This window comes from Pecten maximus, chromosome 6 (assembly GCF_902652985.1).
Source record: "Pecten maximus chromosome 6, xPecMax1.1, whole genome shotgun sequence".
In the NCBI taxonomy this organism is placed as follows: Eukaryota; Metazoa; Mollusca; class Bivalvia; order Pectinida; family Pectinidae; genus Pecten; species Pecten maximus.
Genome location: NC_047020.1, coordinates 3,041,025 through 3,067,004, shown reverse-complemented (window position 1 = coordinate 3,067,004; position 25,980 = coordinate 3,041,025). Strand labels below are relative to the sequence as shown.

General features: G+C 36.6%; 3 protein-coding genes across 7 annotated transcripts; 2 read left to right on the top strand and 1 right to left on the bottom strand.

The window, feature by feature from the left end:
- Positions 1–379: 379 nt before the first annotated feature.
- Positions 380–4,358, top strand: LOC117328733 (60S ribosomal protein L31-like). Of its 2 annotated transcripts, XM_033886240.1 has the most exons (5): positions 380–423; positions 1,391–1,502; positions 2,201–2,326; positions 3,815–3,927; positions 4,297–4,358. In XM_033886240.1, exons 2-5 carry the CDS (start codon positions 1,396–1,398, stop codon positions 4,326–4,328), a joined length of 378 nt encoding a protein of 125 aa, XP_033742131.1. In that variant the 5' UTR covers positions 380–423; positions 1,391–1,395; the 3' UTR covers positions 4,329–4,358. The 2 variants fall into 2 exon arrangements, with proteins under 2 accessions (XP_033742131.1, XP_033742130.1); XM_033886239.1 differs by lacking the exon at positions 380–423 and having other exon boundaries at positions 1,351–1,502.
- Positions 4,359–14,977: 10,619 nt separating this feature from the next.
- Positions 14,978–25,831, bottom strand: LOC117328732. 4 transcript variants are annotated; one of them, XM_033886236.1, is made up of 4 exons: positions 25,754–25,831; positions 16,461–22,281; positions 15,319–16,387; positions 14,978–15,216 (listed from the first exon to the last, which is right to left on the bottom strand). In XM_033886236.1, the coding sequence occupies exon 2, from the start codon at positions 22,261–22,263 to the stop codon at positions 20,368–20,370; it is 1,896 nt and encodes a 631-aa protein (XP_033742127.1). In that variant the 5' UTR covers positions 22,264–22,281; positions 25,754–25,831; the 3' UTR covers positions 14,978–15,216; positions 15,319–16,387; positions 16,461–20,367. The 4 variants fall into 4 exon arrangements, with proteins under 4 accessions (XP_033742127.1, XP_033742128.1, XP_033742129.1 ...); XM_033886237.1 differs by having other exon boundaries at positions 14,978–15,182; XM_033886238.1 differs by having other exon boundaries at positions 15,387–16,387.
- On the top strand, positions 17,033–18,322 carry LOC117329950 (serine/arginine repetitive matrix protein 2-like). Its single transcript, XM_033888182.1, has one exon. It carries the CDS (start codon positions 17,033–17,035, stop codon positions 18,320–18,322), a length of 1,290 nt encoding a protein of 429 aa, XP_033744073.1.
- Positions 25,832–25,980: the final 149 nt, after the last annotated feature.

The following is a 25,980-nucleotide window of genomic DNA, read 5'->3' as shown; positions in this document are numbered from 1 at the left end:
CACACAAACAATTTTTTTCTTTGTACGTTAAGATAAAAGGTTGATTAGATATTTAGCTCTATTTGTTGATGGTAATGAGTCTGTGGTGGGACAGGAGACGATGTCTGGTGGTAATTTGTTCCACTCATACTGTATATATTTACAGTAGTGTTTGGAAAAAATGAAGTTTTTCTTTCTATCAATGTTTTTGGAATGGTGTAATTGAAATGAGAGCTGGCGACTATGCCTGGAATGTAAGAATATGTTCTCAATCTGAGAATAAAACTAGATTACCAACAAAGGATTATTTCAACGACACGACTGTCGTTCTGTGATTATATTTGGGTGATGCTACCTATATTTCAGATGTTCAAACGCGGTGTGGATCTAGAGTTAGTTCCCTTAGAGAACCTTGCACTTCCTTTTCAAGACGCCATATTTAAGGTGATTGTCAACGTGAATGTTTATACGAGATAAATCGCCATTCATCAAGAAATGAAATCACTTATGAAAACCCAAACCAGCATTTTTCGAACATTCAATAAATTTCAAGTGCAGATGTATTTGTATTTTATCTGTTTTACGCGTTGTTTTCGATAAATTGTAATTTAAACGCTGGTAATGCTGACTTCTCGCCCTAAAATAAATAACTGGAAGTTGTTTCATAAGCATAAACATACCTATTCGATTATTGAAGCGAGTTTGAAACAAAGAGTCTACACCGTATTGTAAGAATGTGTGCAAACTTTTTGATTACCGACTAATCGTCGGGTTTTGCGTGGATTTGAAACTGGAAGCTTAAAATGATGCAGGGCATATAAATCACTCCCGGCTCGTTTCAGCCAGAGTTCCTCTTGCCCTGACACCCTGATATAAATATATACATATGTATATCTTGACATTAGTCTGGCGAAAACATCGTTCGAGTAGTACCAGGATTAGCTGGCTAGCTTGTTTTGTCGGAAAGAGATTTATAAAAAGTGTTTCGCTTCACGCTAAGTTCTCGTGTTGACCACAGGGGCATGTCTAGTCTTATATTTAAAAAAATATTTTTTTAAATATAAGGCTAGACATGCCCCTATTTGCTGACCATTCTATTTGCTCATTTTTATAAAACTGCTGTATGATGCTGATTCTATTTAAATTGAAATCATTTTAGATGAACACTGGAAAAATAAGAGTTTTATCTAAATGCATTAACAATTCCAATTCTCATTTATATTTATAGTTATGTTTTGTATTATACATGATATGGATATATAGGCTTTCAGCCTATGTCCAACCTATATGCTATTAAATGTTATTAAAAAATGAGTGTTCATGTAGGACGCTACTATTCAAGGCTACAGTCATTGAATGTGTTTCCTAAAAGAAATTATGTGTATAATAAAGTTTTGTTGTCCTATTTCAGTCGAAATGGCACCCCGCAAAGGAGCTGGTAAAGGGGAGAAGAAGAAACAGACCATCAATGAGGTCATCACAAAAGAATGTACCATCAACGTCCACAAGAGGATCCATGGAATGTACGTAGCTTGAATGTCATAAATGCAGTCACATGTCATATCAATGCCTTAGACATATAACATTATTAAACAGTTGTGTGACATCAGACTATATTTCAAACGTTTGTTGTCTGGCCCCAACACCACATAAATATCTTGACCTATGTAAATTTTGAAGTCTCAACCGATTCCCAACACTAGCCAATCCTACTTAAGATTGACCCAATCATTGACTAAGTGTGGTTATTTAATGTCACTTACCTTCAATATATCATTTTCTCAACAGATACTTTTGAATAGTCAAAACATGTCTTAAGTGTCCACTAGGCTTTAAAAGTTGTTTTTTTTTATCCTGGGCTTGGCTAGGCCTGAAATTCTATCAGTCCTAAAATGGTTTTAAAGTACTTCATGAGTTGCTCTACAATAATTAACTGTTTTCATAATGCAAGTACAAAATGAGGATAGAAATGAAAAGAAAACACTACAGAAATAATGGAAGAGCTAATAGATAAATATAAGCTCGAAGTAGTTGTTGTAAATCATGATCATACAAACAAAATTCTTCGATTCGCCAGACCTCATTTTCACTCTTTATTTGTATAAATAGAAACTCAATAAGTATATATCATTTTACACCCAGGACGTTTTAAAATCACCTCTTAAAACATGCATGTTGATCGTGTTGGGGAGAAATAAAACTTGACGTTATTGTGTTTTAGTGGCTTCAAGAAGAGGGCTCCCCGTGCCATCAAAGCTGTGCGTAAATTTGCAGAGAAGATGATGGGAACTCCCGATGTCAGGATAGACACGAGGCTTAACAAGCATGTGTGGTCTCAGGGTGTTAGGTAAGGAAATAAAACCTGCTGGAGCCAGGATAGATGTAAGCCAGTAAGGTTCGACAGGCATGTGTTGTACCAGGTATTATAGCCCAAGTTTCCTCTGGCCCCGACACTATGTCTGGTGTAGGGCCAGAGCGTACTGCTATATGAAAACGTGGAATTCTCTGACACCATTTGGTGTCGCTAAGATTTTGTACAAACTCAATGAAATCAGGTGTGACATAACACCTGCCTTACATGTATGGATAAATGAGATATTTATTTACCCCAGAACACCCATATCAGTGTTATATTCAGTCTGTATAGACCCTCACGTTATGCTGGTCAAAATTTCACACTTGACTCGACGCCATATTGCTAACTATGTAGGTCGTGGGTGGCTTAATAGCCCTAAGCAGTGCACGATTGAGCGAAAAGAAAAAAATACATTTATTTCTTTTTAGTATACTGTTTATAATTTGTAAATAACATATTCTTGTGTTATATATAACTATGCAAGAAGATAAACACAATAAATGATATTGGGACTTTTCGGTCCATTGCGTTCCGATTCGGGTGGTTAGTTGCACTGTCACTTACAAAATGATGGGTCAACAGTGTGAAGTTCTGACCAGTCGAAAGCGGGGGTCTATACGTTTTTTTTTTTGGTTGGTGGGTGGGGGATATAATCTATCGAAATTTGAGATGATTGCATATCATTTTCACCAAAAACAAAGCATTTTGTCAAGTTTTAATTATGGTTCTGTCAATGCAGACATGAAACATGCCAGTTATCCTCCTTTCTACTGAAAGGATAAGGGAAGTAACTTCTAAAAGCTAGATCAGCAAAATCTGTGGAATCTCTTCATTTCAGAAATATCTCTTTAAAAACAAAACTTTTTCAAAAATTTGTTTGGATGTTGGGCATTATAGAGACCCGTTTTGTAAGAGATAGTCTTTTGGACATTATAGAGTCCCGTTTTGTATGAGATAGTCTTTTGGACATTATAGAGTCCCGTTTGTAAGAGATTGTCTTTTGGACATTATAGAGTCCCGTTTTGTAAGAGATAGTCTTTTGGACATTATAGAGTCCCGTTTTGTAAGAGATAGTCTTTTGGACATTATAGAGATCCATTTTGTAAGAGATTGTCTTTTGGACATTATAGAGTCCCGTTTTGTAAGAGATAGTCTTTTGGGCATTATAGAATCCCGTTTTGTAAGAGATAGTCTTTTGGGCATTATAGAAACCCGTTTTGTAAGAGAGTCTTTTGGACATTATAGAGACCCATTTTGTAAGAGAGTCTTTTGGACATTATAGAGACCCGTTTTGTAAGAGATAGTCTTTTGGACATTATAGAGTCCTGTTTTGTAAGAGATAGTCTTTTGGACATTACAGAGACCCATTTTGTAAGAGATAGTCTTTTGGACATTATAGAGTCCCGTTTTGTAAGAGATAGTCTTTGGGACATTATAGAGACCCGTTTTGTAAGAGATAGTCTTTTCTTCATTACACAGGAACGTTCCCTACAGAGTACGTGTGAGGTTAGCTCGTAAGAGGAACGATGATGAGGACTCCACAAACAGATTTTACACACTTGTTACATATGTACCATGTGCATCCTTCAAAGGTAAATGTGACACTGACTGAATTTGTTCTTATTACATAACATTAATATAACATAAAAATCTGGCGATTCATAAAACTGATACTTGTGTTCAATTTTCACATCTACATTTCGTACTGTTTAAATGCTTCCAAATAGCCCTTTGAAGAATAAAATGTAGAAAAACAAGCCCCAGTTAAATGTTTCCATTAATTCCAAGTCCCGGTATTCACAAGACAAATAAATTGTCTTTACCATTATTGTTTAGCATAGCTAAATACAATGTATCCCAAACCATGTAGACATTCTTGATTATTTGAATGAAACATGTACCCAAAAATATTCCAAGATCTACAGGTAATGCATTCATTGACTGTTTTTATTTATTTTCAGGTTCACAGACGATTAACGTGGACAATGAATAAGTTATGTGTACAAATCTGGTAATAAACAAAAAAAAAAAAAAAAGTTTTTGATTTTGTTGTCTATTGATTAGTCCCCTATTGGAAACTATAGGGATCGGTGGGATAGTCATCATACCATTTTATTAGGATTGGTTCCATCGGATTCGTCTACATTTTAGCTTGTCGTGGCGCTTTCTCATACACTACTTGTAACTGGAACTTAATACATAACTCATAATCTTGAGAGAGAAATGCAAAAGTAATTCCTCTGTAATTACACGACAAAAAAAGCCCTCTAACTTAAACTGACTCTAGTTTAGCTAATAGATTTATGTAAACACTGACTTCTATATTTGTTCCATGTATAAATTGCTGCCCGTCTTAAAGCAATGCTGGAAAGTGATCTCAACTGCTGGATTGTTACAGCATCACACTAGTGCCTGGAGTGGTTTGTGTTTCTGAAGCTGAAGTAAAGGACAATATTGAGCTTTCATATTTGTGTCCTTGTGCAAAAAAAAGCACTTTCGATAGTACGTGTCCAACCTGTATATTGTTCAGTAAGGACACCAGCTACTACAAAGCGACCAAGCTGTTGACAAGATGATAAATCCAGCAAGATAAAATAAAAAGTAAATTCCTGGTTTGCTATCAACATGGCAATGCCAAGCTTGTTAGGTCACCCGAGAGAAGTCTAAATTGGGGTGACATATATGATCACTTTTTTCATCGTAAACCATGTACATTTTCAGTTTCTTGATAGCCACAAGACTTCGGGTCATGATATTTGGTCAATAGCATATTAGGATGAAGGACTTTGATCTACTTTCAAGGTCACCGGGGTCAAATGTGTTAAAATCTTTAAAATGACTTCTCAATAACCAAGAGACACAGAAGATATTGGGACAATAAAGTAGTTAAGGAGTTCCTTTATTAGCTCCCCTGGTCCGAAGGAACCAAGTGTGGTGTCCGTCAACAATTGACTTTTTTTTCTGAATCGCTGGTCAGAATTTAACCAAATTTGGTAGAAAGCATCCCTAGGTGACTGAGATTCAAATTCATACATATAACGGAACAGGGTCCAATAGGGGTCCATTTAGCAATATTGATATTAACGACTTCTTCCCTGAACCTAAGCAATGTATGACATTGGTATTTCAATGCTAAATGATGGGCTGACCGCCCCAGGAGCAGGGCAAAAGGGATCAATTTGACTATATTGTTATAAAGGACTTATTGCATTTTTTAAACTATTCAGTTCTCTAACCGTATATATATATAGCATTGATGGGCATCAAAAGATAAAAAAAATAGAATCTTGGGTCTTCCCCTACCCTTGAAGACTTTTTTATTCTGTTGTGTTTTCAAACCGTTCAGATCCCCACCGCACAACCGTCTATAGCATTGCTGGGCATCAAGAGATGAACACAATCCATATGTAAAAATAAGCCAAGGGTCTTCCCCACCCCAACGGACTTTAGGTTTCTTTAAACACTATCATGTTATCAAAGTTATATCTTTGAAGCAGTCGTGATCGATATCGCACTCTGTAGTCATACATATAGCATTGTTAGACATTAACAAATATAACATGAACATTATTTTGATGTTTGCTCATATAAACCAGGTGAGGGATACAGGCCCTCTGGGCCTTTTGTTTATGAAACTAGGGCCTCGTCTTTCTGTAAGTCTGCATGGCTTGAACAAAATACATGTAGACAGTTTTAGTTCAAATTCATTAAAGTAAATAATGAACTAAACTCCAATAATGCTTCAATCCTATGGACATGACATGGTATATATATATATATATGGACATGACATGGTATATATATATATATGGACATGACATGGTATATACATGGACATGACCTGGTATATTTTTGTATGGACATGACATGGTATATTTTTGTATGGACATGACATGGTATATATTGACATGACATGGTATATTTTTGTATGGACATGACATGGTATATATTGACATGACATGGTATATATATATATATGGACATGGCATGGTATATATATATGGACATGACATGATATATATATATGGACATGACATGGTATATATATATATATGGACATGACATGGTATATATATATATATGGACATGACATGGTATATATATGGACATGACATGGTATATATATATATATATGGACATGACATGGTATATATATATGGACATGACATGGTATATATATGGACATGACATGGTATTTATATATGGACATGACATGGTATATATATGGACATGACATGGTATTTATATATGGACATGACATGGTATATATATGGACATGACATGGTATACAGTAAAACTCGGATAAGTCGAAGTCGACGGGACCAAGCAAAATATTCGACTTATCCGATGGTTCGACTTATCCGTGTTTGTATACGGAGACAAAACCCGACTATCATCGGTTGTATGCAGAACAAGTGCTTGCATGATAACATAGTCGAAAATAAGCAATACATAATAACAAAGAAATTAATTAATTGTACATGATAACAATTATTCCTTTATCTAATAAACAATATTGTGCACAGTTACAGATAAAAACAAAGTTCATGCGTAAAATAGTCTTTGACATAGACACACGATTTACACACGGGAGTCGCAAATGACAGCATAATATTCTATGAAAACGTTGCATATATTATAAGAATATAAATGTATATATTGTACTCATATTATTTATCTTTAAATCCGTTTATATTGTTCTCCAATTTAACAATATTAAACAATAAACAGTCCGGGAAAATTGATCGACCGTACGCGTGCTGATTTTGTATCAAAGGTGAAGGCCGCGGTCAGTGTTTTATCGGCTGCATAATCATGCATTGCCACAATCTTTTGAACAGAGTAAAAACATCCCGCATATCATTGTTACTATTGCATCGTCGTATTCAGAATTTAGGCATATATAGATAAATCAATGACAGACAGGTATTTTTCTTTGCATTTTTCGATGGAAGATATGTAATTTATCGTTTATTTTTTCCTTATTTTTTTCGGCGGCCTTGTGCATCAAAACAGTAAACAGAACACATATTGGTTTGTAGACTAAAACGTGCACATTTTATTCTTAGTTATGTATACCTGAACGTTTTACTTCACCTGAGCACCTGTATAAACAATGGGATGATGCGTAACCGACAGCCGGAAACTAATAATAGGCTCTGTTTACACCGTTACGGGTGATCGGTCACACTCGGTCAATCAGACGAGGCCAGCAAATTTTACCTGAGACAGCATGACACCTCGATGTTCGACACAAAAATGGAAATTTTGGTATAGTTTAGAAGGGAGGGACCACAAAATATATTCGACACAACCGCAGTATTCGATTCAACAGTGTTCGAGTCATCCGTGCTTAATTTACTAAGATAAAGAAGGGAAAAAATCGGGACCGAACGAAACGTTCGACTCATCCGATGTATTCGATTCAACCGTGTTCGACACAAGTGAGTTTTACTGTATATATATGGACATGACATTGTATATATACGGACATGACATCGTATATACATGGACATGACATGGTATATATATGGACATGACGTGGTATATGGACATGACATGGTATTTATATGGACATGACATGGTATATATATGGACATGATATTGTATATATATGGACATGACGTGGTATATGGACATGGCATGGTATATATATATGGACATGACATGGTATATACATGGACATGACATGGTATTTATATGGACATGACATGGTATATATATGGACATGAAATGGTATATATATGTGTGGACATGACATGGTATATATACGGACATGACATGTTATATATATGGACATGACATGGTATATATATGGACATGACATGTTATATATACGGACATGACATGGTATATACATGGACATGACATGGTATATTTAAGGACATGACATGGTATATATATATGTATGGACATGACATGGTATATATATGGACATGACATGGTATATGGACATGACATGGTATATATATGGACATGACATGGTATATATACGGACATGACATGGTATATATACGGACATGACATGGTATATATTATATATGGACATGACATGGTATATATATGGACATGACATGGTATATATATGGACATGACATGGTATATATATGGACATGACATGGTATATATATGGACATGACATGGTATATACATGGACATGACATGGTATATATACGGACATGACATGGTATATATACGGACATGACATGGTATATATATGGACATGACATGGTATATATACGGACATGACATGGTATATATATGGACATGACATGGTATATATACGGACATGGCATGGTATATATATATGGACATGACATGGTATATATATGGACATGACATGGTATATATTATATATGGACATGGCATGGTATATATATGGACATGACATGGTATATATATATGGACATGACAAGGTATATATATGGACATGACATGGTATATATACGGACATGACATGGTATATATATGGACATGACATGGTATATATACGGACATGGCATGGTATATATATATGGACATGACATGGTATATATACGGACATGGCATGGTATATATATATGGACATGACATGATATATATGTATGGACATGACATGGTATATATATGGACATGACATGGTATATATATATGGACATGACATGGTATATATATATATATGGACATGACATGGTATATATATATATGGACATGACATGGTATATATATGGACATGACATGGTATATATATATATGGACATGACATGGTATATATATGGACATGACATGGTATATACATGGACATGACATGGTATATATATGGACATGACATGGTGTATATATATATGGACATGACAGGTTATATATATGGACATGGCATGGTATATGGACATGACATGGTATATATATATATGGACATGACATGGTATATATATATGGACATGACATGGTATATATATGGACATGACATGGTATATATATGGACATGACATGGTATATATATGGACATGACATGGTATATGGACATGACATGGTATATGGACATGACATGGTATATGGACATGACATGGTATATATATATATGGACATGACATGGTATATATAAGGACATGACATGGTATATATATGGACATGACATGGTATATATATGGACATGACATGGTATATGGACATGACATGGTATATATATGGACATGACATGGTATATATATGGAATTCTTGATTTAACCTGAAGTGGCCGAACTGTTCAAAACTAAAAACTTAATAAGAAGACTCCACCAAGAAGGGAATACATGTACTTCTACTTCACATTGAAACATATAAATGCAAGTTCCGGAAGCATATCTCACCCGGCGCACGCCCCCTAAAAGAAGAAAAATAAGAGAAAAAGTTATGTGATATGTTTTACGGAAATATTATATTTCTTACATGGTCTTTTTCAATTTCAGCGCTATATTCAGAACGAGTCCGTTGTTTGGTATAACGGGGTTTATATTTGTGCTGTTACTTTGCCCTTGTCTCTCAGATTTTGTGATCGAGACCATATCCTCCACGGGAATGAAATAATTGATGCCTAGCTATAAGCACCTTAAATTATATCACGGCGAACCTCTGTGAAGATACCACTACAATACCAAGCAGTTATAACTTATAATGTTCTGTCTTTTTATTGTTTTTTCATTAGTCACATGCGATCGTACCTGACAGTCACACATACAGTCATTGTTCTTTAAGAACGCAGGATATTGAACCGTTTGTTCGAGAGCTTTGGAGATCTACAGCTCCAGACCCATCGCCCTATTCCTTTCTATGAAGGGCCCCACGTGTCCTTAACATCAACTCGGGGAATTTCAGAATAAAGTTTTATTCAAAACTTCAGGCCATTGGCCCATCAGCACAACAGAGCAAACATACAGTAGAGATACAATGCAGAATAAAGTATAGAGAATGAATCCCTTATGACATAAATATAAAATATACAATTATATAAATGAATCAACATTTGTTTAGTTTTTCGACTGAAATGTTGTCGTACAAAATACCACATATTATTCCTTAAAACTTCAGTTATTATTTTGTTGGAAATGTGTTCCCGACAGTCTCAGAAAACAAAACTTAAGCTAAGCCCGTTATCAGATGATAGGCTGTTGTCCTTCATCTCAAGTCCGTCCGTAAACTATCTAGAGAAGTACCAGAATAATCTAGCTCACATCCATGTTGGCGTATACGCCAAGTTTGAGACTATTTAGAAAACAAGATGGTCAACAGGCGGCCATTGTAAATTTTGACAGTTGAAGTTTGTTAAATTATTACTATTTCCTTAAGTTTCTCTTGGTCCCTCATTGTGCACGGTCAAGTTTGAGTGTAATTAGAGAATGAGATGACAAACAAGTGGTCCATGTGTCCGTTAATCATTAATATCTCACAAACTCTCGATAGATCTCAAATTTCAAATGTAGGTTCCTCATATATTAGTACCCTGTCGGTGAAACTATAGGTTTTATAGGTATAAAGTTTGCCAGCGCTCTAGCGGCTTCATTCCTTAAGAGATTTTAATCAGTCTTCACACAATCACAGGGCCACGTCACTATCGTATCGTTTTGTAAAATCTTAATATGTCTACCCTACGACTCATAACCTGAATGATAAAGGACCATACTATTTCTGTCGAGTTCGGGTTCAAGGTCAAGGTCACTACATGTAGACTTGCTTTTCTTCGAGTTCTTGGTAGGTCTTTCTCACTTGTTATATATATGCAGTGTTCCATTTGTTTTCAAATGATAAAAGGGAAGATGAGAATAGATAAGTCTTGTATAGATCCAATAAAGGCCATTCAAGGGTGAGTGCCAAGGTCGTTCTAGGATCTCTTGTTAATTGCAATGATCAAGTTTCTACAGTGTGTATATTATAAGGTCATGTTAAACATCTCATTTCCTACAGGTTACATCTCCGTCAAACAATATTAAAAACAAAAATGTGTTGCTTTCATTTTATACTACACCGAATGTACATGTACGTCACGCTATTCCATCCTCCGAACGTTTGAGCTTCTAATTTTAGGTCACCTGCCCGACGAGCAATTGAGCTTAGGCTGTGTTGCGGCATCCCTAGCCCGAGTTTCCTCTGGCCCTGACACCATGTCTGGTGTACATGGTGTCAGGGCCAGAGGAAACTCGGACTACGGCATCCCTCGTCCATTCAACATCAACTTTTTGCCTTCCACAAAAACAACTTATCAATAACTAAAAGCCATAGAATCAAGAGTGTTGGCTTATAGGTTCCTGGGATGAAGCCTGATAAAGTTTGCTAATAAAAATTGCCTTGACACATATTTAAGGGGTTAAATGAATTAAAACACTTATGCAACTTCTTCTCAATAGCCAAACATTCTAAACGCAAAATACATGTGTATTCTGTTGGGAGCCTCCTGTGACAACGCCGAACAAAGTTTGCGAATACAATTACCTTGACCCATATTCAAGGTCGCAGAGGTCAAATTTGTTGCAATACTTTTTTTAATCTGATTAAAAGGCCTCCAATGGTAATATTTAGCTGGTAGACTCCTGGTTTGAAGAATTTTGATTCATTTTTTTTACGAAAAGGCCTTGAATCATGACGTTTAACCAATTGCTTACCGGAATGACGTAGAACATAGAACGTGAATAGTTAAAAGAGTTCTCTTTGCTCCCTTTGGTTAACTGGAATGCTTACAAGGTCATAAAAGCAGTGAATAACAGGTTGACGATACAGGCCAATTGAGCCTCCTATATCTTTTTAATTTATATGTGATAAATAATTAATTACATCCCACAGAGATTATATCGTGCTGGGCATCTATACTTTATACGTGTCCATTATTACGACGCTGAGACTTCTTGACCTTCTGTCCTAGTCCGTTCACAAACAATTTACGCTTTCGACATCATTCAGTAAACAAGATGCCTCGGACATATGATATATTAGTCAGCATCGTGCTGGGATCAGGGACTACTAAATTTGGTCGATTGAATGACCTTGAGAAACTTTCAGGGACAAAGTGATTCAAATGTGTTGATAAATTTCAATGTCTTTTAAATAACTCTGGGGCCTAGGGTCATGCCATAAGTCAATTTATTAGTATGTTATACATTATGTCAGTATGTGAAAAGACAATAAAATGAATTTTGATTTTAATTTGCTAGGATGAAGGTTACACATTTTGTTAAAAAGAACAAAACCTTGAACTACTTTCAAGTTCACAGGGTCGAGATACGTTAAATCTTAGTTTAAAAGCAAAGATATCAGAATACTTGTTTTTCATTTGTTAGATTGATGAACATATGGAGTCGCCGATGTAGTATCTTTTTGTTATAAGGTCAATGATTATCTCAAAAATGTATAAAAAGAACCCTACATGTCTGTTGTTTGTAGAACATTTTTTCATAAGAATTTTAGTTACCAATTTGGCGGCCATTTTGAAAATGTGAAGTTATTTCTTGACCTTCATGAAAAGCCCACCTTTTTAACTGTAGATTATTCACTTACCGTAAATCTTACGTGTGACCACATTTTTAATTGAAGCAAGTTGATTATGCTGTGTAACTTTAAGATGTTTAATATAATGATAATGATATGCAAAAAAGTGGGAAATTATACATTTTTTGTACTCATTGCTATATTTTAGCGAGCTGAAGAATTTGTGGTTGTTTACCTACATCCCTATTTAAGTTTGTTTTAGAGAGATGAACTTATTTTCTTTTGAACCGCTAAATATTTTATAAAGTTTAAAACATAACTATATATATTGAGCGTTAAATCTGATTTGTTTCATTAAAAAATAGATAATAAGTTAAAATATTAGGTTAAAAAAATCCATAATTTGAAAGATGCATGTACATGTATATCTGATAACACACTTAGAAGATATTGTATGAAGTTATGTCCTGCAAATCGTCAAAACATCATAATTCACAAAATCACATTTGTCAAATTGGTATCTTTGACCAATTATAACACAGAAGAAGCAGGCACATAATTATTGAATTTTCTGTTATATACATGCCACTAACTCCCCTTTCCAAAAATGTGTACGAGAAAAAAAAAGTTAATATCATTTTCAGTTCTCACAAGATGTCCATCCTTTTGGCAAAAAAAAAACCAACAAAAAACAAGTGGTCCATTGGGCCTGAATCGCTCACCTGGTTCTACTGCAAATCTAAGTTGATCAAGGTCATTTCTACAGATACTATGCTGATTACCATTTTATTCAAATATCAAAAGTAGGCTAGGTTTATTCATGTCAATAAATGTTCTAGTCCCTCATTCCAGCATATTATTGGCCTTATATCAGGTCCCACATTATTTTAGCTATTGAGAAATAATTCTTTTAAGATTTAAGCCTCTTGGCTTTGGGTGTGGGTGTGTGAAGATGTATGCATGTTTGATCATGATCAGAAATATACACATATAAGAGTACGTATGGTTGTCTAATGACGCCGACTATGATGATGATGATGATGAGGCCCTTTGCCTCTTGGTTAGTGAGAAGAAGTTGTTATAAAGATTTTAGCCTATTTGACCCCTGTGACCTTAAATGTAAGTCAATGTCATTCATTTGAACAAACTTGGTATCCCTATCCCAGTATGCAACAGGTACAATATCAGCTTCCTGGACTCTTGGTTATTGAGAAAAAGTTGTTAAACATATTTTAGTCTATTTGACCTTGAATGTAGGTCAAGGACATTAATTTGAACAAACTAAGTACCCCATCACCCCAGTATGCTACAGACCCAATATCAACTCCCTGGGCCTCTTGGTTATTGAGAAGAGGTTGTTTAAAGAATTTAGTCTTTTTGACTCCTGTGACCTAACCTTGAATGTAGTTCAATGTCATTCTTTTGAACAAACTTGGTAGCCCTTCACCCGTATGCAACAGGTACAATATCAAGTCTCTGGGCCTCACGGTTATTGAGAAGAAGTTGTTTTAAGGAAAAAGTTGATGCTGAACGGCTGGACAGTGAAGGGCGCACCACGTCATAAGCTCACTTGCCCTTTGGACAGGCGAGTCAAAAAACAAAAACAAAAAGCCCAACAAAGCGCTGGCCTTAACATGGTCACCAGAGTCCTTGAATATTTCAGCCAATTTGACCCTCTTTGGCACCTCACTTTAGCCTCTTACAGTCAATCAGGTCAACATGTGCATACCATCAAACTGTAATCCCATGCTGACAATACTAACCAAGTTAGAACGAATCCCAATAGAACTTCAAAAACGATAGTCAAAAATGTTATTAACCTATATAACTATAGTAAAACCTCCCCCTTCCAGTGGCAAACATGAGACCATTAGGTCACGAAATTCACAATTTAGGTAAAGCACCTTTCATCTTTTTTTGAATATTTGATTCTACAATATCATGGTTTTGAGATGATTTTTCAAATTTCAGTCAATTTGACCCCTTTTTGCCCCACCCCTCACCTAGGGACTGTGAACCATACAATTTACAATTTTTACAGACATTTGGCCATAGCAGGTTTTTGCAAAATTTCATTGAATTGGTTCAGGGGTTTCTGAGAAGTGGAAAATATAAATTAATTAAATACGGAAGCACCACAACACCAAAAGGCAATTAGAATAGGTCACTTGGGACTCAGGTGACCTAAAAAGAAAACAATAACAATAATCAAATTATTTGAAATAATTTATTAATAATTTCAACCTTGGTCACAAAAAATGATATACAAAATTGAAAATTTGTACACCTGCAGCTGGACCAGCCTAATTTAACAGTTTTCAATCATGTAGGTACAAAACCAGATCATATAGACAAAGGTAACTCTCTATAGGTCTGCATGGATTGGATGACTTATCTTAGAAATCATATTTACCTGGTGTATACAATATCTTAGAAATCATATTTACCTGGTGTATACCATATCTTAGAAATCATATTTACCTGGTGTATACAATATCTTAGAAATAATATTTACCTGGTGTATACAATATCTTAGAAAGCATATTTACCTGTTGTGTACAATAACTTAGAAATCATATTTACCTGGTGTATACAATATCTTAGAAATCATATTTACCTGTTGTGTACAATACTGAATGCCCGATGTTTTATTACCTCACACCTATCTATTTCCCTTACATCATTATCAGACTGTAGTAATAGATGAAGGCATTCATTACCACTTCCCAATAATCGTGAGTACAGTAAAATAATTGATATTCTGACTATTGTGAAATCAAGTCGGATGTTTCAAAAGAGGATTATTGGCAGTCTAAGTGGAGAACTATATGAATATCCTATTTGTTACTGTAGGAAATAATGATAAATGTTGTCACTGTAGGAAATAGTGATAAATGTTGTCCAAGTCAATTTCACAGTTATAGGCCTTATCATACCAGGAACTACATGTTTGGTTTTGGTTTTGTTTTTGTTTAACATCCTATTAACAGCCAGGGTCATTTAAGGATGTGTCAGGATTTGGAGGTGGAGGAAAGCCGAAGTACCGGGAGGAAAACCACCGACCTACAGTCAGTACCTGGGAACTGCCCCACATAGGTTTTGAAGTCGCAACACAGAGGTGGAGGGCTAGTGATAAAGTGTCGGGACACCTTAACCACTCGGCCACCGTGGCCCCTCGGAACTGCATGTAAGTGCGAAACTGAACACTATTCACTTCAGGATATTCACATAAATGAGATACACTATATGCATTGAATACTTATACATAAACAGATCACATTCATACTATGACACTTTGATTTTATGTAATGAAATATTCAGAAGATCAATACGATGGCCTCAGTTAAGCTAACAAGACTTTTACTTCATGCTTCTATATCACTATACAAAATACCTGTAACTATTGTAATTATTGTTTGTGTATAGATCACCTTACTAGCTCAGACTAGCAGGAATTTCCCTTTAGCCTAGTGGTAGGATGTTTGCCTAGAGAGTGAGAGGTCGGTAGTTTGAAGCCCTGCATGTGCGGGGTATATTTCATTACTCCTTCATATTACAGATTTGGTACTACAGTATTGAAATCTGGGAGATTGAGAGGCTTCCTTGGAGCTATAGAACCTGGGTTCTAAAATAAAGAAAACAAAAAAAAAAAGAAAAAAAAAAAAAAGAGAAGAAAAAAAAAAAAAAAAACCTGGGTTGTGGTTGACTTCAGGGACAAAAACTTTGTGAAGGAGGGATACATGTCCTTACTAGTTCAGACAAGTGGGATTTCCCTTTAGCCTTTAGTGGTTGGATGCTATAGTTTGGGGCCCAATGTACTGGGCACTGGGTCCTTTTACTCCCTCTTATTACATTCCAATTAGCATTGTTATTACTTTTATAATCATGTCCCAACAATGGTGAGAAATTGTTGTCCGATATAGTGTTGGTGATAATGAGCAGCACACATTGAGATCCTCATAATAATTCTTATGTTTAAATAATCTGAACCTCATTCTGTTTCAGAACATTCACAAATAGCAAACCTAGCATTTGTCGATGAGATCTGCATGTAATAGCAAATATTGTATATCTACTTCAATGTTTAACATAAACTACAAAATAACACCTAACATTAGGCACCAAAGCCTACATAAAACACAAACAGTGTATAGAACAGGCATCCTGCCATTGTCACAGTTCACTGTGCATACTTAAATTGTAACTAATGCAAAAAGTAAGGTAAACCAAGACAGACACCAAATCTTAGGAAATGACAAATAAATGGAAAACATAAGATCTGGGGATACCACAAAAGGAAGGACAAGATCTGGGGATACCACAAAAGTAAAGACAAGATCTGGGGATACCACAAAAGGAAGGACAAGATCTGGGGATACCACAAAAGGAAGGACAAGATCTGGGGATACCACAAAAGGAAGGACAAGATCTGGGGATACCACAAAAGGAAGGACAAGATCAGGGGATACCACAAAAGGAAGGACAAGATCTGGGGATACCACAAAAGGAAGGACAAGATCTGGGGATACCACAAAAGGAGGGACAAGATCTGGGGATACCACAAAAGGAAGGACAAGATCTGGGGATACCACAAAAGGAAAGACAAGATCTGAGGAGAGCACAAAAGGAAGGACAAGATCTGGGGATACCACAAAAGGAAGGACAATATCTGGGGATACCACAAAAGGAAGGACAAGATCAGGGGATACCACAAAAGGAAGGACAAGATCTGGGGATACCACAAAAGGAAGGACAAGATCTGGGGATACCACAAAAGGAGGGACAAGATCTAGGGATACCACAAAAGGAAGGACAAGATCTGGGGATACCACAAAAGTAAAGACAAGATCTGGGGATACCACAAAAGGAAGGACAAGATCTGGGGATACCACAAAAGGAAGGACAAGATCTTGGGACACCACAAAAGGAAGGACAAGATCTGGGGATACCACAAAAGGAAGGACAAGATCTGGGGATACCACAAAAAGAAAGACAAGATGTAAGGAGACCACAAAAGGAAAGACAAGATCTGGGGATACCACAAAAGGAAGGACAAGATCTGGGGATACCACAAAAGGAAGGACAAGATCTTGGGACACCACAAAAGGAAGGACAAGATCTGGGGATACCACAAAAGGAAGGACAAGATCTTGGGACACCACAAAAGGAAGGACAAGATCTGGGGATACCACAAAAGGAAGGACAAGATCTGGGGACACCACAAAAGGAAAGACAAGATCTGAGGATACCACAAAAGGAAGGACAAGATATGGGGATACCACAAAAGGAAAGACAAGATCTGGGGATACCACAAAAGGAAGGACAAGATCTGAGGATACCATAAAAGGAAGGACAAGATCTGGGGAGATTACAAATGGAAGGACAAGATCTGGGGATACCACAAAAGGAAGGACAAGATCTGAGGAGAGCACAAAAGGAAAGACAAGATCTGGGGATACCATAAAAGGAAAGACAAGATTTAAGGAGACCACAAAAGGAAAGACAAGACAAAATCTGAGGAGACCACAAAATAAAAGAAAAGACAAGATTTGATGAGATCACAAAAGGAAAGACAAGATTTAAGGCGACCACAAAAGGAAAGACCAGACTATACATGATGAGTTCCATTGAAACACACCTTGATAAAGATTTGATAAAAACCTTTAAAGATTAGTTATTTTTGTGACTAGCAACTGGTGACAGTGTCGAGGTCCTGATACTTTTTTACCAGACAATACTTCAGTACTGTTAACGTTTTATACCCATCAATGTAGATCATCATCAGGAATGTAAACTTTACCTTTTCTCTGTGTTTGATCCAATATGATATTCAATGTTGACTAGAATGTAAATGTACAAACTTTTAAATGCCGAAATATCCGATAGCTGCCTTCAAGCTGACAACCGTTTTATTCTACATTCATTCTCAATAGTAAACATGCGTGCCAATATAATGGCCAAGGGAACCTAAATATGGAATATGAGAAATACCTGTCCAATCATTCCTGAGAAATAGCAATAACAAGAATTATAAATTTTAATTCATAAGATCTGAATAGCGATCATCTGATGTTAATATCAGCCACCATCTGATGTCAATATTAGTCTTGATGACCTGATTTTGCTCAAATTAAAAGATAAGTTAGACAATGAATACATAACTCAGTGTATTTATACAGAAATTACACAACAGGAGATATGTCTAACACACAATGTGTCTGGATGTAGATTTTTGTTAAATGTGTATGTAATAGTTTACTCCTGTCCTAACACTAGACATTTTGAGGGACATAATATAGCCAAACTTCAAAATAAATTAGAGGATTCAAACATCATGCTTCAAAAACAAAAACAGTAAGTGAATAATGCATTTTGTACTTTTTTAAAACAATTTGTAAATTTCCTAAATTATCTGGTTTGAATTTTCATATACAATGTATATATTTATTAACAAAATACTTGTACCATATATATTAATTTGATTATTTTAATTGCATAAAATACTCTGACCGATGGCATTATCTCGACCTTTTACCTATAGCTATTACCAGTACCCAGTACCGTATATACCGGGTATATAGAGGAATTGATATAAGCTTATAACTTGTTTTTTTTTATCCTACTGATATAGATGTTATATGTATTAAGTGATGTAGTGTGTAAGTGTATTTGAATAAAATATTGTTTAAACTAATAATAAAGCAACACGAAAAATATAAATATCCGATGACCATATTTTGTACAGTTATCAAATTTCTCTTTTGATTTGAAGTACATTGTTAACAGCTAACAATATTGATTACAGCACTTACTAAAATTTTACCGTGTAAAACAGGCTGTTTCCCCTAGCTAAAAGATACATGTACATGAGAAAACTCCCATAAAGAATAGAAACATCTTCCCAATTTTTATTAAATCACTGTAATTTCTCCAATTGATTTAGCCACATGCTGCCGGAAAACTAGGTACAAAGACTAGTACTGCAATGTAGACATAAAGACAAAAATATAAGTCTATCAAACTTTGCCCAATTTCCCCCATTCGGCAATAGAAAAACCAGAAATATATATATATCAGTGTGCCATCTTGGATGTTGGGGTCGACTGCTGTTTTGTATACCCTGCCTTGTAAAATCAATATCATTGATCTCATCGTAAATCATGAATACATGCTATGCATATTGTTTAATAATGAAAATTGATATGTGTATGTAAAATTATGGGATAGCGCGCATCACCAATAAACAGCCAATAGGTTGGCCTTTTGATTTATAAATTAAAACAGATTTGTCAGTACTGTTTCCAAAGTTCTTTGCAATATCATGATTTTTTTGTAAGAAAAGTTATACATTCCCTACACATTATATACTACTTGAAACAAGTTCTGTCTGAGCTGGGGCATGGGCAGCTAATTTATCCCAACTTCATTAAGAAAATAAATAAATAGAATAAATAAGGAAAATAACTTCAACTTGACTCTTTCTTCCATTTCTTACTAACAATTTGCCTGTACTAAAATCACTGCAGAGAATAAGGAAGAAAACAGTACAAACAAATAGAAGAAATTATATAAATACTGGATATCGGTGCCTTGTATAATCACAACCAAGTCATATTGTCATCTAAATTTTCAGAACTGTTCATGTCAAGTGGATCTATCCCCAGCTGTGACGGCATGATCTTAACTCCGTGCATCTTCAGCATGTGTCTTTGTTTACTGTCTGCCCGTGAGTAAAACTTTCCACACACTGAACATTCGAATGTGTGATTTCCGCATGTAAACTTTTCATGTCTCATTTTAGATTTTCTGGAAGCAAATCCTGTGCCACATTTTTCACAATAAAACTGTTTAATTTCTCCCCTAATTATAGGATCGCTGTCATCAAAGTTCTGATTTGAGGACGAGTAATTAACTGGACTAGAGATATTAGATTTTGTTGAGTTGTCTAAACCGGAGATCCTAAGGGGAGATAAATGAGATTGCCCCATCGCACCAACCAATCCTGAACTTGTAGTCTCCATGACTGTTGGTTTATGAAGGAGGGAAACAAGTTTGGGTTCTGTCACTTTCTTCTTTTTTGTCCGCCTAAGCACTGCTGGTTCCCTGTTTGATGTGGCAAAAGGCGTATCACAGCCACTAGACTGGGACAAGCCCTCATCATCCGACCTCTCCTCACCCAACAACGAGTAACCTTTCTTCCAGTCATTACCACCACTGGCAGAAAAATCAATTACAGATGTTGATGGACTTGTGTAGTGAAGATCACAGTCATTGTCTGTGGGAAATTTTGTAAGCTGAGAATTTCTGTCACTGTCCAGAAACATGGATGACATTTTTACTTCTTGATCATTTCCTGTTTTTATGAGGCAATTCCTCAATAGAGAGACCTGATTAGTGGTTTTACCCACCTCGAAAGCTGTGTTTCCTTGGACAGATTGTATTATCATAGGAGGGTTCTCGATCACAGGCCTGTTATATTCTGGATCCTCTGGTTCTGTTTTCACGACAAACGATTCACTGGAATTTTCAGTACAGTCATGACTTTTTGATGTTTCTCTTTCATCTTCATCCATATCTTGCTCATCTTGGTCATCAGTGGATTGTGATTCAACTGCTTCAGTCTCAACAGTTCCTAATTCCTTGTTGTAAATCATAAATTTGCCTCTTGGTTCTCTTCGCCGATGGCCAAGCTTTGGTACTAATGATGGTATAATATCCTGAGAATCAGAGTCACTTTTCCCGATCATAGCTTCAGAACGGTTCTCATTTTTGTCCATTTGTCCACAACCAACAGTATCATTATCTCCATAATCATCATCAATAGGTTCTTCTTTTATGGCTACTTTTTCCTCTGTTGAAGAATTGCAGCCATCTTGGAGTTCCTCCTCCTCATCGTTTCCTGGATGGTCCCCCTGAGGTTTTACTTGGAGTTGACTGACCCTTAACAAGCGTCCCTGTTTATCCCTAGTTACAAATAATGTATTTTCAGCGCTATTAGTTTCATCAATGGACATTGATGAAGATTTCGTTTCACTCCAGGGTTGATACTGGGTCACAGAACTTTTCTTCATTTTTCTCCTACTTGAACTGGATTTATTGGTTTCACTACTTGGCTTCATCAGACTTGATGATCCAGCATCTACTTTGGCAGCGTTTAGTTTTACCCTGAAATTATGTTTCTGTCTACACATTAGGCGCTTACGTTTCTTGATTTGCATTTGAATTCCTCTGGCAATTCCTAGATTACTTTCCACTTTAGAGGCATGGATACCATTTGTTGAAGTATTTTTGAAGTTTTCCCGAGGCACAACTTGGTGTATTTTTACAATATTTTGTTGGGAGGAGTTGATTGCAGACAGACATATAATTGCGTCCACCTCCATGTCTGCCAAAGCTGTGTAGTGGTTTCTACAGATTTCCAATAGGGACTGACGCAACATTTGACAGACCTCATTATTACGAGATAAAGCCTCTTCATCCATCTTCTCATCCATAAATCACCAGCCAATCACCTGGAAGAAAGAGCAATCAATGTCATTTGCTTTCTCATCAAATTAAATATATATATATATAATATATATTGTATGCGATTCAATGCCATTGTCCGATGTTTAAATTAAGTTTTAGTACAGTATAATGTATGACAGTCCGATCTTTAATTAAGTTTTAGTACAGTATAATTGTATGACAGTCAAAATCAAAGTACAAAGTGTCATATATACTTCATGATCAGGGATGCATGTACTAGTATTTCTAAACTTTTGCAACCATGTTATAACAATATACAATTATGGCCCTCCGTGGAGGGAAGTATCCAGAATTATGTCCCTGGTAAGAGTTATTCCCCTCAGGCTACAAATATATCCCGAATCAAGAGGCTAGGGCCATAAACGTTTTATTATACCGAAACAAACAACAAGATCAGTAATTATGATAACTGCTTGATGTAAATTGCATTTTATTGACTTTTGACAGTAAAGTCAACAAATATCACATTAAAAAGAATAGAAAAATAAAACAATAAAATATATCATATTTGACAGTGTCACTTCCATCATTGTTGTTTTGAAATTGAACGTTTTTTGGTGCAGGCACATTTGATGATGAGTGAGGTTATACCCCGGTCAGGGGTTATCCTATGGTGTTATTCACCGGGCAGGGGTTATCCCACGGGGTTATCCCATTGTGTTATATACCGGTCAGGGGTTATCCTATGGTGTTATATACCTGTCAGGGGTTATCCTATGGTGTTATATACCTGTCTGGGGCTATCGTATGGTGTTATTCACCAGGCGGGGGTTATCCCACGGGGTTATATACCGGGCGAGGGTTATCCCACGGGGTTATCCTATGGTGTTATATACCGATCCGAGGTTATCCCATGGGGTTATAACCCGGTCAGGGGTTATCCTATGGTGTTAGTCACCGGGCGGGGGTTATCCCACAGGGTTATATACCGGGCGAGGGTTATCCCTGGGGTTATCCTATGGTGTTATATACCAATCCGAGGTTATCCTATGGTGTTATTCACCGGGCGGGGGTTATCCCACGGGGTTATATACTGGGCAGGGGTTATCCCATGGGGTTATAACCCGGTCAAGGGTAATCCTATGGTATTATTCACCGGACGGGGTTATACCACAGGCTTATACACTGGCCACGATAATTCAGTGGAATATTTGATTTAAAAAATGTCAGGTGACCTGTTTTCCTCCAATGAAATTAATTCTAATGAAAGTGAGGTATATGTCAGCAACACAAGAATCAATACACAGTGTCGTACTTCAGCGACACAAGTATCAATACACAGTGTCATACTTCAGCGACACAAGTATCAATATACAGTGTCGTACTTCAGCGACACACGTATCAATACACAGTGTCTCCAATTCAGCGACACACGTATCAATTCACAGTGTCGTACTCCAGCGACACAAGTATCAATACACAGTGTCGTACTCCAGCGACACAAGTATCAATACACAGTGTCGTACTTCAGCGACACACGTATCAATACACATGTATCAATACACAGTGTCCTAATTCAGCGACACACATATCAATTCAGTGTCGTACTTCAGCGACACAAGTATCAATACACAGTGTCGTACTTCAGCGACACACGTATCAATTCACAGTGTCGTACTCCAGCGACACAAGTATCAATACACAGTGTCGTACTTCAGCGACACAAGTATCAATACACATGTATCAATACACAGTGTCGTACTTCAGCGACACAAGTATCAATACAGTGTCGTACTTCAGCGACACAAGTATCAATACACAGTGTCGTACTTCAGCGACACAAGTATCAATACAGTGTCGTACTTCAGCGACACAAGTATCAATACACAGTGTCGTACTTCAGCGACACAAGTATCAATACAGTGTCGTACTTCAGCGACACAAGTATCAATACACAGTGTCGTACTTCAGCGACACATGTATCAATACACAGTGTCCTAATTCAGCGACACAAGTATCAATACACAGTGTCGTACTTCAGCGACACAAGTATCGAACCCCGGTCTGGTCGCTACATTTTCTCCTCTCCTGTTAAAAAATTGGCGCCCAACTAAAATACCCACGGTGGTGGTATAAGGGTCTCGTGTGTCTTCGAGGGCGAAGACTTGGAAAAAAGGAGGGAGGTGTGTAGCGGGACTGGACAGGGTCGATCAACGGTGACCAGGTAGCTCAAGTGGTAGAGCATCCGGCTAGTGTTCTGAGGTCCTGGGTTCGAACCCTGGTTTGGCTGCTACATTTTCACCTCTCCTGTTACAATTTTACCAAAATTGGTTTTACTTGCGCAGCCAGCTGAAAGAACTTTACACTAAAATATGCCATACATGTTTATGCATGCCATAGCAAAATACAAGTGGGCTTGTCTTGTTCTAGAGTCGGTGGTGTTGAGGATTTGGCTGTAGTCTATGGCTACATGTTTGTGAATGATTTTATAGAATGGTATGAGTCTTGTTCCATATGATTTAAGTGTAAAAGTTCAAGGAGTAGTAGTGTGCGGCCAGCAGGGATCGAACCCACGACCCTCGGCTTACTGGTCCGCAACTCTACCGACTGAGCTAAAGGGAAATTCCCCCTAGCCGGAAGCTAGAAGGCGACCATACAACTATGTACAGTATTTACAATTAAAACCTGGCCTGCTACACTACTCCCTCCTTCAAACGTGTTCGCCCCCGAACACACCAACCCAGGTTCTTTCTCCATGGAAGCCTCTTGCTCTCACTTGGAGTGGTCTGCAGCACCAATGTAAAAGTTCAAGGAGTAGTAGTGTGCAGCCAGCCAGGATCGGCCCCGCGACCCTCGGCTTACTGGTCCGCCGCTCTATCGACTGAGCTAAAGGGAAATTCCCCCTAGCCGGAAGCTAGAAGGCGACCAAACAAATATGTACAGTATTTACAATTAAAACCTGGCCTGAGTGCTACATAAGTATGTCATGCATATCATTTGAATAGAAAATGTTGACAGTTCCTTTTATATAAAAAATGTTATGCTTTATTATCTTCTTTACATTAAGTAACTCCATCAATATTGGTGATATGATTTCTCTTTATGATTATTGTGCGCAGCAGGTGGGGGTATGTCAGATAATTTTTGTTTTTTGCATTTTTTAGATGATGCAGTTAGGCCTTCTTCTGTTGATAATCTTGTTTCATACACTGTCAAATATACATGGCTGTCGGCGTTGTCACAAAAGGAGTTTTAATTAATTCAAGAAATGTTTGTATCATAAATTTATATCAAACTGAAATAGGGCGGCGATTAATTCATTATACGAGTACTTATCGAGATCCTAAATTCCGGAATCGTGTTCGATGGATACAAGTCAAATGTGTCCCAATATATATGATCACTACAGTAAGCATATGCGCCCGATATGATTAGGAAACCACACATTGGCATAGATACTGGGAAAGAATCAAGTATTATTTATGAAATATGTCATGGTTGACGTTCACGACTTACCCTTAAAATGACCAAAACATCCTATATTGACGAAAGTAAGAAGAAACAAACTCCTTCCCAATGTACACTTCCGCAAAGATGCGTTTGCAAGAATCTATACGAAACGCAAATCTTCATTTAATACACAAATATAATTTTACTATGAAAATACGACTGTTTAAAAGTGTTACTTTTAGAAATTTAAGTTGTGCTGGAATAAGTAAGACATTTGTTTAGCATTTCAGAAA